The 12,401-nt window shown below is 40.9% G+C and overlaps 1 protein-coding gene across 2 annotated transcripts in view; it reads right to left on the reverse strand.

The window, feature by feature from the left end:
* The window catches only part of LOC122073869 (E3 ubiquitin-protein ligase UPL2-like), a 16,605-nt gene extending 5,814 nt beyond the window's left edge, over positions 1-10,791 (reverse strand). Inside the window, exons 1-7 of one of the 2 annotated variants that reach the window (XM_042638544.1) lie at positions 10,615-10,791; positions 10,334-10,457; positions 8,642-8,737; positions 8,349-8,552; positions 1,611-8,190; positions 415-1,505; positions 23-328 (exon numbers count right to left, since the gene is read on the reverse strand). In XM_042638544.1, coding sequence (XP_042494478.1) covers positions 23-328; positions 415-1,505; positions 1,611-8,190; positions 8,349-8,552; positions 8,642-8,737; positions 10,334-10,429 — 8,373 coding nt within the window. In that variant the 5' untranslated portion in view covers positions 10,430-10,457; positions 10,615-10,791. Of the gene's footprint in view, positions 1-22; positions 329-414; positions 1,515-1,610; positions 8,191-8,348; positions 8,553-8,641; positions 8,738-10,333; positions 10,458-10,614 lie in introns of both variants that reach the window. The other variant, XM_042638543.1, reaches the window with a different exon arrangement.
* Positions 10,792-12,401: the final 1,610 nt, after the last annotated feature.

A 12,401-nucleotide genomic window follows, 5' to 3' on the forward strand; every position in this document is an offset into this window, starting at 1 on the left:
GGGGGGGGGGGGATCTGATTACTTGAACCACACGAAGCAACCGAATCATGGCTTTCAGAGCCTCCATATCCACCAAAGGAGCACCATCAGCTTCAAGCAATTTCCCTCCAATTGATCTACGCGAAGCAATTCCCCCTCCAGCTCTGTCCAGAGAGGCTCCAATAGCTTCACTGCGTCTGGAAGATTCACCCCTCCGATTTCTAGGGTATACACCAAAAAGAGTACGACTATGGTACCGATGTGCGAACCTTTCACGCAACATGTTTGCCTCTGCTACAAGGGCCGGTGTTAAATTGGCCAGAATAGCATCCGAGGATGTCAACAGCACCTGACAATGCAAAATATGTTACCTATTGTACCGAGAAACAAACTTTATAAATTATATAGACTACAACAAAATAAATGATACGCAACCTCTTCTCGTAAATCTGAAGGGAACGTAGCAATTATTGAGACAGCATCCATTTCAACCGGTTGCCCCTCCAATTCCTGGGATTGCTGTAGTCTCTGAGCTTGCTGTTGTGCTAGAACTTCCGCACGGATATCTGGGGGAAGAGCTGCAAGGAATTCAGGATCAATATCTCCAGCAGATTGAGGTTGATCATTTGAAGGCCGTGCTGCTTGACCCTGTTGAGCTGAAAGAACCTCAGCACGCAAATCCTCAGGAAGTGCATCCAGGAAAGCAGGATCAATTGATCCAGACTCAGCTTCCCGATTGACCCGCTGTTCATCACCAGCACCACTCTGATCTGCTTCTTGGCCAGGATTTTCTGAAACTTCAGCAACACTCTGAAGAGATGCATCTCGGCTGCTTACTGGATTGGCATTTCCCACTGACACATTTGCTCTTCTAATTCGAGTCGCCTGGAGATCACCCAACGGCAGTCTATCTGCAGAATTTTGCCTTTCTCCCCCATCATCATGGCCATCAGCACTTCCAATTTCCACCTCCAAGCTTCGAAGGCTTTCCCCCAGAGTCGCACCACTTCCGCTGCTTTCTTGGCTCACAGCTTCAACATCCCGTACGACTGCATCAGTACGCTCATACTGCATGTCAACAGCTTGAGTATATGGACTTGATGCTTCCCTTCCATGAAAATCATTTTCTGCTTGTCTACCATCAGAAATTCCTCCGCCATCCACTTCTGTGGAACCAGATAGTGGAGCAGAAATACTTCCATTGTTCACGATGGTCTCTGCAGGTGTGTCAGCCCTTACCCCTATTTCAGATTCTTGCAAATGACTTGCCTCCACTTTAACTGGAGGTTCCGCTGTAGTTGTGTTCTGATCTGAAGGTTTTTCAGGTGTTGGCCGTCTCAACTGGGAGACAAGCAACTCCTCCAGGCCCTGTGGTATTACAGTTGCGCTTGATCCACCACGCTGCTGGCTATCATCAGCCCACATATTAAAACGATGTCCATGCCGTCCATTCCTTAGTGACCGGAAAATAGTGTCTAACCGTGATGATGAGTTGTCCAAGTTTCTATCAGAGAACACCGTATCAGCTGAACTCTCTGAAAATTTTACAGCTGAGCATCAGTCTTATTCAAATATTAGAAATCAATTATACAACTTACATAAAAAAAAAGAAAAGGATATCGACTACTCACCTGATTGTCTTGGAGGATCTGGATGCAGTGCAGGAGGAGGCTCCATCAGAAGGGGATGCTGAGAAGGTGCACCATGGTCTGCAGATCTTCCTAGAAGATTGTATATGGATGTCGTGCGTCCTTGGCGCCTTGATCCAAAAACTTCAACAGGCATCACATGGAGAGTATCATTAGGAAAACTATTTCCTCTGCCAAAAACTTCAATGTGATCAAAAACATTTATTCCATTGATGCCCTCCTCCAGCCTCAGAATGACTCCATCATCCTCATCATCTTCATCATCTTCCTCCAACACATCTTCATCAAACTCATCTTCATCAATCTCATGATCATCCTGATCTGTGTCCCCATGCGACATATGCTGAACTTCATCCTCCTCCAAATCATTATGCTCCTCATCGTCTTCATCTTCATCTTCATCACCTTCATCTCCATCATCCCCAGACATCTCTTCGTCATCATCTTCATCACCAATATTATCTTGCACATTGTGAGGGATATCAAATCTTATCCCCACAGAATCTATTCCATTTTCAATACCCCCAGCTTCCTCAGAATTGTCATGCATAAAATGATCTTCAGCTCCAGTAGCAAAACCACCATCTGTGTCCCGATCATGCTCCATATCATCTGTAAGTGACTCTGAGCTGCCAGAGGCTTGAACTGTGCTAAAATGGTCAATTTGGTCAACAACTGCTTCACTATGATCAGGTTGGGAAGAAGTTTCCAAAGACTGGAACCTGTTGCCCCCATTATCGGCTCTTCCAGTTTGGTTCAGTTCAGGAGGCTTATTACCATTCTCACCCTTTCCAGAACTAGGATCGGCAGAATTGACATGTTCTTTTGTAACTGCCTCCAGAGCCTTGACTAGTGCAGTAACAACTTTAGGAGAATCTGCATGATCTAGGTCCAAAACTTGAAGTGTACGAGTCAGTGACTGAACCAATCCAACATCTATAAAAGTTGCCGAGGCTTCGGCTGAAATATAGGCACCAGTTGGTGATCGAGCAGCTAGAACATCATTGAGCAGATCAATAAAAGCATGACTATTGACATCAGGAGGCCTGGAACCATTGGATGAATTGACAAAGTCATTGAAGACACTACTTATCTCAGTAAAAACCCTTCTACGTGCCTCATTTGAGCGAACACAAGATGCAACTAAAAACTGACTGGCCCTTGTTGCCAGTTTCTGCCTCCAATCACCATCTACTTTCTTTTCCTTCATATGATTGGCAGAGAATGGAAGGAAGTGGTGAAGGATATGATGAAATATTCCACCACGGTAGTTCCCACTAATGCCCCTCTGGTTAGGAAGTCTATAGCTACTGACCTCAGCATCTCTTCGGAGAAGGATATGAACAGATGACGCATATGTCAGTAGTATCTCAGTCAACAGCTTTAAAAAGAATACAGTCTTTGCAAGAGATGCAGATTCTTCCTGGTTATTGGTTTTATTCTCCTCAGAAAGAGTTGCAACGGCTTTCCCTTTGCTCTTATTCACAGCATCATCAATGTCCATGTCCACTATCGACGGTCCATCAACCACACCATCATCTTTCTGTGTGGGAACATAAGTTATCACCGAATGTAACAGAAGCTCAATTACACTTATAAAGCTTTGAGGAGATTTCCGATGGACTCTGATACTCTTGGAACTTGAATCTAGCAGTTTGCCTTGTACATTCACAGGAGTCATCAAGCTTGCATCACCCAAAGAGGTCTTCCCATCAGCAAGCTGCTGCTTGTCTTTCTCTGACGCCTTCTCCTTCTCTTTCTCCTTGGACTTGTCTTTTTCACGATCTTTTAACAGTATAATATATGGCCTTTCACCAACCATTTCAACTTGACATACGGACTGAGCAGCTTGCATGAAAACTACTGGATCTCTAGAGATGACAGAGGCCAAATTTATAAGGAAATTACGTGGAGTAAGCCTTCCATTAGAGTGTCTATTTGTGGCAGCCACAAGGCTGTGCCTGATCTCAGATTCCATTGCTTGTTGTAGAGTCTGAGGATCTTCAAGAATATGACGGACTATAGTAGCAGCAACATTGTCAAATCCAGAAAACAGACTAGTTGTTGGCAAAGACAATAGAGATGGCAAACCACCAGCATCAAGAAAAGCAACAGCAACAGAATGAGTTCTTGTAAGCGTAGCACATAACTGAAGGACAACATGCATAGTCTCAGAAGGTAGCCGATTCCTTATACATCTACAGGCAATCTCAATAAGTCGCTTCTGATCATGCTCATCTATATATCGCAAAGGTGAGCCCAAGGTGGCTTGCAAATTGTTCTGCTTATCCCCATCAATGGTGACAGCAGCCTCGAGGCTACTAACATCATCATCTTTTTTCAACTGCTCTGAGATATCTGAATTTAGCTTTGGATCCACCTGCAGCAGTCTATCTAGTGCAAGAAAAGCTGTGGTCACCCACTTTGGAACTAGGACTTTGTGCCCAACAAACATGCAAAGATCCCACTGAGCGAGCAAATCTGAAACAATCTTAACCAGCCCATTTTGAGACGCGGCTTCTCGGGCAGCTGTGTCTTCATGAAGAACCAATGCAAGAACATGAAATAGAGCAGACAGCATGGCACTGTTTCCACTATCCAAAATTGTACTGCAAAGCTTAACATGTTCAATGACGAAGGAAATAACTTTTGACCTGTATTGACCATCATGTTGGGAGCATAACATCACAAGCAGGTCCCGAACTGGAAAAGCTAGTGGTTCCTTCATCTGCAAAAGCCTGGTACATGTTGCTAACAAATCATCAATAGGGGGAAGCTGAACCATTTCTTCTTCCTGAGCCACATTACTTGCATTTCCATCAACATCGTCCTTCTGGGATGTCCCAGAGTTACCTAGAGACATAGCGAGAGCACGAGCAAGTTCATCATCTTCTGGGGCTTCCTCTGGATGTGAAAATAGCCACTCCATTGCCATCTCTACACTATTGGTTCCCACTTGCCTCAGAGCTTCTTCAGCCCTAGACCTGGAAAAGCCCATCTCCACAATCGTAGAAATAGTAGATTCATTTGGAGGAGGGCCTGCCATACGGGCTCCAGTGTTAATTATATTTTTCACTTCAACTCCAGAATAGATATGCCGCATGATAGATATAATTGTTGTTATAAACTCGAAACTACATTCAGTAAATTGAGGATGAGTCCAAATCGGAAGCACCGCCTTCAGTACCATAGACTGAAGAACCTTTACGAATGCCTCAGCATCCCGAGGAAAAGGAACATTTCCATTTGTCAGAGGCTGGGCAAGCATATGTTTTGTAAAAGGAGAGATAATAAAGGATGAGGTCACTAGGTGGTCCATCAGCGTACCATAGCTAGCCAAGGGGCCGTATATCCATGAATAATCTGTTTCTTCTTTCTCACCTTGCTTCAAACTCCCATCATCTGTGTCCATAGGAGATGCAGGCACTCTATTAACAGCAAAAAGCAATTGACTGGTAGCTTCAAAAGTGGTCAAGACTGTTTGAACAACTTCATGCCCATAAAAACAATTCAGTAATATAGGATTGCAGGAATCAGGTCTCTCCAGTAGAATGCTGTCAATGAATTCGACGACCTTACCAAGGTACCGACACTTTGATGATATAGAAGCTGCTGGACCAGAAGGATCCGCATGCCCCCCAAAATTCAAATGGTCCAATATAACGGAGGCAAAAGTAGAAACCACAGATTTTGCTGCTGGGGACACATTTAGAGAATCATCCCGTCGACGTGAAGGAAGCAACATGACTTTCCCCAACTCCAAAAACAGATGGCTGATGTGAAAAGCAAGTGACCTCATCATATCACAGCAGGATGAATAGTAGGTTCTCTGGGTATCGCCTTCCATTGAGCTTATAGTCCCTGAAACATCAGAAGAACCAGAACGATGCAACTGCTGACTGGATCCCAGCCTTGGGTTTGACGGACCATCCAGAAGAAGTCTCTGCTGAACTCCAGCAGCACGACCAAGATCACGGTACAGGCTTATAAGATCAAAAAACTGAGATTCAACACTCCATCCTGACATCCTTCGTCTCAGCAATGGATCAAGAAACTGCCTAAATGAGTTGAACCTTTGCTCTTCAGCTTCACCAGTGTTCGTGTTGGATTTCGGTGGCTCTGAACTAGAACTAGAACTAGAACCAGAACCTTTATCCTCAAGATCCAACTTAGCATTTTCAAGGAGAGCAACCTGCCATAGAACTTCCCGGTGCATACGCCCAATGTCTTCCAAGACATCCTTACTACCATTTCCAAATTCTGTAAGCAATGCAGTCACCCAACGGTTATCTTTAGAGGCAGCAAGAAATAAAAGGAACTCAACAACAAAAAGTGAGGAAAAGATTCCTTTATCTGGTGTAATCCTCGGATCCAGCAAAAATGAACCCGTCACTGAACTGAATCCATCTAAAGTTTTCTTCAAGTGATCCCTTAAAGAAGAACAAAAGGCGGATGCCAGTACAGCAGAGTGATGCTGATTGAAACCCTTAAATACAATTGTGCTATGCAAAGCAACTGACATCCCTTCAGATGATTGTGCAATGCTAGGCCGCAACAGGAGCTTCATTAAAGCTTCAATACCCTTCTTTTCCACAAACAACCTTGAAGTTTCAGAACTTTCCATTAATCTGTGAACCAGTACCATCACATGAAAGATACAAAGTTGAACAAGACGCTCATTACTGATGCCATCAGCTGCCACATCCATAGCACTAACCATACAACCACGCCCCTCCTGCTCTCTGTCCTCGGAATCAGTTTCCATCGCAGTGCTAATATCCACTTTCCCTGATGACCCCAAGCATGCATCGTCACCCATGGAAGCTAGTTTATCAATAATTTCAATGATTATATCTACACCAGTGCTTCTCAATGAGGATACATGTCGCAGAAGCTCCTCCACACCATTGGCCAAAGGGACAACACCTTCATTCATTGCCACCACGTACTTTCTACAGGTAAAAATGTCTACAAGGAAGCGTAATGCTGTGGTTTCCTTAACTGCCTCTAAGCCTTTAGCATTGAGACAAATGGCACCAAGACCACTGGGAACACATGAAATAGCTTTTGAAGAAGGGAGGATTCCAGCCACCACTGATGATAGAAATGCATCTGGAAGACCCAATTCATGCAAAGATGAAAAACAAGTAGGGTCTTTGTGGATAATCTCACTCATAACAGTCACTGCAGAGAAATATATATCACCACCAAACTTCTCTACATTGCCAAATATCAATGACAAAGAGGCAGGTAAGGAATTATCATGGGTGTTCTGGGGCCTTGAAGAATTCGCAGGGGCATAGGTGGCAGACCCAAGTGCCTTCAATAAAGCCTTGATGAGCCGCTTCTGGGAGTATAACTGATCATCATCGTATCTTGATTGGTCTCCAATGACCATTGAATTGTCATCTGCACCAGCCAGACCAATAACTCTATGAACTTCTGTCTGTAATCTCTGAGCCAAAACTTCCACTCCCCCAAGATCCTTGAATAGTGTAACAGCCACATTACTGTAATCCATGAGTTTCTGCAGGGTTTTTATGGCAAAGCAGACAAGATGCATATGGGCTGAATTAACATCCTGTAGCAGAGGTAAGAGCGTTGGAACCATTCCTGATCCCCTAATTGCACTTCCAGAACTTGAAGAAGATATCACATGAAGCAGATAAAACTGGAGAAGAGCTTCAACAAATGAAAGAGAAGATGGATCACTAGAACCATTCAGTGCCAAGACTGCCTTCTGGAGCACATTCAGCAGAATCATACGGTTCCCCCCAGCAGAAATGATGCTTGATCCACTCAACACACGTGCTCGCTCATGAGATGATGAATATGCAGCCAATTGTGCACTAAGTGCAAGCATTGCAAGTGTTCTAATGCTTCCAGGAATAGATTCTTCAGAACGCACAATCCTAATTAACTCATTTGTGTATTCTGGCTCATTGGAGAAAAAAGAAACAAGTTCATCATGAGCATCACTGGACTGAACAAGCACAATGAAAGCGAGAAGGCAAATTCTGATGTACAGCCTGCAGGTTTTTGGAGAGCAGAAGGCACGAGCATATCTAATTCTCGTCAGCAATGAGAACCTATGATCTTGAGGTACATCATATTGCTCAATGCAATGTTTCAGAAGTGATAGATCATCCCCAGTCCGAAGATGCAGGTCTGGGATGTGTACAACATGTAAGTTGGAAGGTATTGTTCTGGAACTACTTCCCTCAACATTCCGGGAATCGACCCCATGAAATTCAAAATAAAGGGTCGAACCTAACCGATAGTGAGACTTGTCATATTCATTCTTTACATCAGAGGGGAACAAAGACAGCCCTTCATCTGGGTTTCTTTCATTAGCCATGACACATGAAAACAAACCCAAGCCTTCTTCTTTGCTCCCCCATCCCTGTGCTAGAGACAGCAGACAACTGTTTACTGCGCCACATCCAATCAATTTCCCACTCACATGTAGCTTGGAAGGATTAATTTTCACTAAAGCAGCAAGGGTTTCTAATGTAGCAATGAGAATCTCAGGATCTGTGGACATCAATAGGAGCTTGAAATGCTGACGAGAAAATAAGACAAAAGGCATATTAGAAGACAAAAAATAGTAAAGCCCTGTCAAATGAAACAGCAACCATCAAACTTCCATGCAAGACAGTAGCTTTAATTTGGGCGGTAGTTTCTAATTTACTGATCGGACCATTTATACAGTATGCATACCTCCAGGCCATCGAATGAACTCTTATTATGGCAATTCTCCAATATTATTTGCATCACTCTTAGAATTTGTAAGACAGCTTGCTTCGGGAAGTTGGCATCCTCTGAAATGTTATCTGACAAGAGAAGATCTTTCCTACAAGAAATGTACGTCTTGAAATATGTATCAAAATGTAGAAAAAGCGGTCTCCAATGGTGGAAATTTCCCTGAAATCAAGCAGCAAAGGCATGAATAACTAATAAAAAAGGTAAAGGAAATTGCAGGAGACAGTATGATTGTAGTAAAATTTTATCACCTTATTGTACTCCCAACGAAAACCTGAAAGGGGTATTTCTATATCATTCAATGGACTCTTGATCACCTTGTCAATAAATGCTTTGACTTTAGGAGGCTGCAATACCCAAAAAAGTAATTAGAACTATAATACTGTCTTTCAACCAAGCTTCAAATTTCAGATTTCGACTTCTGCCAAAACCGAAATACTTTGGTGAAATTTCGTTAAATTTCGATAGTAATTTCATTCGATTTCTTGCGAAACTGAGATAGTAATTTCATTTGATTTCTTGCGAAAAAGAAATATTTTCGCTGAAATTTCAAACCAAGGGGGACTCAGAATTATGTGCTGAGACAACCCTAATAATATTTATTAAACATAAGGATAACACACCTATAATATGAAAATAATAAAATCTGTTCAATGTACTTTCGCCATTCATCCTCATATGACCTATAACTTAATGCAAAAGCAAATCTCCAACATTACTACATCGAATGAAAATGTGAAAGCTATTTTGTATCCTCCAAAATGTCTAAACCCTAGTTGTCAAGGCATCCAGACAATTTAATCTCCTTGGTGTCACCTTGCGTCAAGGCTTCCAATGCCTTGGGTCGCTTAGACACCATGACAACTATGTGTTAAACACCTCATCTTAACTCCACATCTTATAGCCACAATATGCTTCTGTATCTAACAAGAAGAAGCATATTGCAAACTCTCTATAGATCCTAGATTCAACACTTCTTTTGTGTGGATAAAATATTTCATATTCCATTGCTCAGACATTTGATATTCGCATGAGAAGGTACAACCACAAGTATACAACTATGAATTATGCACTAATAATAATTCTAACACATGGACACCAAAAAAGCAGCAACATTGTGAAGTTTAATTAATGCAACTGGGTCCTGTCTGGGAGTCATTCCAACTTCTATGACTCCTCACAACAGAACTTGGGCAGACCCCTATCTTAAAATTTGAAGGGAGTCTTCCTTCTCTGATTGACAACTCCAAGAAAAATCCAAACATCATTTTGATTTAATGGGCATGGCACAATCCAATTTCTTATATTCTACGCAACACTCCCAAAACACTAGACAAAGCATCTTAAGAATTTCATATTAGAATTTTATTGATCGGACCGTCTTTAAAGCATTAAAAATGATAGCAAAGGCCAATTGATTCTCTGTAAGCTATGAGTTATTAAGTCCAGACTAGAGCACTTTGCTACGGTCAATGAGATTTAGCAAACTAGCCTGAACCCATATAGTAATCACCTCTAAAAGAGTGTGTACATAAAAAACTGCACCATTAAAGGCATGCAGTTCAATTGTTAAAATAATAAATAAAAAAAATCTAATAGAGACTAATACATGTCTTTAGGTCTGAGAACGAAGTAAAACTTGGAGATAATAAACTAAAGCACGTCCCCAGAAAACCACTGCTAAAGATAATGGTAGCAGTTGAGTTCAATCAGACACTAGTCACTAGTTCTACAAATGTCCACTAACTGGCCATCCAAAACACGATTACATTTCGACACACGACAATCTAGAAGGGAGGTGAAAAGATAAACGCCAATCCAACCAAACACTAGAAACCTAAGAAAATCAAGAAACACTCCAACAAAATACTCAATTACTCCGATAAACCCTAGCGTGCAGATAGAGAAGAATAATGAGAGAAGTCAGGGTAATCAAAACTCACAGGTTCAGACTCCAGTTTGAGAGAGGGACCGACGGCTCCTTCCCCGGTCAAGAGATGCCGCAACCGCAACGGCAGGCTCGATCTTAGGGTTGCCATTTCAACGCAACTTTTCTACTTCAACAGACTGCAAAAGATTATAAACAAATAAGAAGAAAAATCAAGAAACACAAATACAAGCTCCGATTGCATAAACAGTACCAAAAACCACTGAAAAATGTAATCATATTTGCGATTACAGAGACGATTTCTTCAATATAATCAGAAAAGTAGCACCATCATACCAAAGAAGGATAAATTGAGGGACAGATTGTTGCAGAGACATCCGTTCGTAACGATTATCCAAGAAAGAGAAGTGAAACCCCAAAGAGGAGCGATTATGTTTTCTTTTAACCCATCGGACAAGGAAAGTGTCCCGAGTTTATATATAGAGAGAGAGAGAGAGAGAGAGAGAGGAGGGGGGAGAACAGCGTTAAGAGAGAGAGCGCTTCACTCTTGTGTCTTCTAGTGGGAGTCTTGGTACTCAAGAGATATAGAGAAAGCTAACGTGTCCGGGGTGCATTTTACGCACCACTCTTCGTTCGTTAGCCGGTGATTCCCTTTGATAGGCTAATCAAAGTGTAAGAAAACACGTGGCATGACATGATTAATGTAATAAACATTTGTTAAGGCCCACCAGTGAAAACGTTTATCCACGGTCCATATAGCTTCATTTGTTTCGCCGATTAATAACGACCGTCAACAACCTTAGGAAGTGTTTGGATTGCATATTCTCCTGTAAACTCTGAATTAAAAAAAAAAAAAAAAAGATTTCAGAATATATTATAAACTCATAATCTATTCTAAGAATTCATAATAAACATAATCTTAGGTTGTGTTTGATATGCGCATTCTTGAACTACCTTTCATAAAATTATACTAGACGTAGTCTTAGGTTATGTTTGGTAGCCAAAAGAAAAAAGAAATGAAAAGAAAAATGTACTTTTTTCTGTACTTTTTCTTGGTTTAAAAATTTCTTTGTGGTTGGTATGTCCTTATTCAAGAGAATATTTGGTTTTTGAATTTAAAAATTTTCAAGAGAAGTTTTCTTTTGTTCCAAAAGAAAAAATTCTTACAAAAAACATAAGAAAACATGAGAAAATATAAAAACTATTATTTTTATTTTCTTTTATTTTCTTATCTTCGGTAATCAAACACATATTTTTTTTTCTCACCATTTCATTCATTTTCTTCTCTTTTATTTTTCTTTCTTTTCTAGATTCCTTTTTCTTTTCTTCTCTTGGCTACCAAACATAGCCTTAATTTCAGAATATCCACTGATGATTTCAAATGCTATCAAGATAATTTTTTTATAGTTCATTCTCTTCAATCACGATTTAAAGTTGAGATCTTTAAGGAGTGGGGTGCTCAGGACTTAAAACGTTGAGATTGAGGAGGTGAGATGACAATATACATTAGATAAAATAGTGAGTATAGATGCTTGTGATCATGGCATGGGTGAAAAAAAACTAATGTTGCATTTTGGTATGAATTTTTAGAATGTATTATTGTATTTGATTAATGCATATCAAACACAACATTAAAATCTTCGAGAGTTATACAAAAGCATGCACTCATGCACAAGTAAAAGTTTTAATGAATTTGGTTATGTTTAAAATAATTTGATTTGCTTGGGATAATGACCTTCTTATCCAACAATCTTCCCTTGTGATGCAACATGTAACTTCTAAATCTGCAACCCTAGATTAGCACAATCTCTTTTTTTTTTTTGTTTTTTTGGTAAGTAGCACAATCTCTTTCACCACCACCTTTTTCTTTTGAATTTGGAACAGATGCATGTATATTCACTTGACATATGTGTGAGGATCCAACTTGTCCCTTTTGCTTTCATATATACTTCTCATCTTCACCCTTGTAATGGTGATAAGTGTGACAGGTGTTGGTTCCTCACATGCACGTCTTAGTGAATGTATATGTGGCAGATCCAAACTCTTTTGTTTTTCCTACCTCAACTTTCCTCAACCATAACCTATTATTCTTATATCTGAAGGCAAATATTAACTTTTTTTTT

Source organism: Macadamia integrifolia, chromosome 3, assembly GCF_013358625.1.
Source record: "Macadamia integrifolia cultivar HAES 741 chromosome 3, SCU_Mint_v3, whole genome shotgun sequence".
Classification (NCBI taxonomy): Eukaryota; Viridiplantae; Streptophyta; class Magnoliopsida; order Proteales; family Proteaceae; genus Macadamia; species Macadamia integrifolia.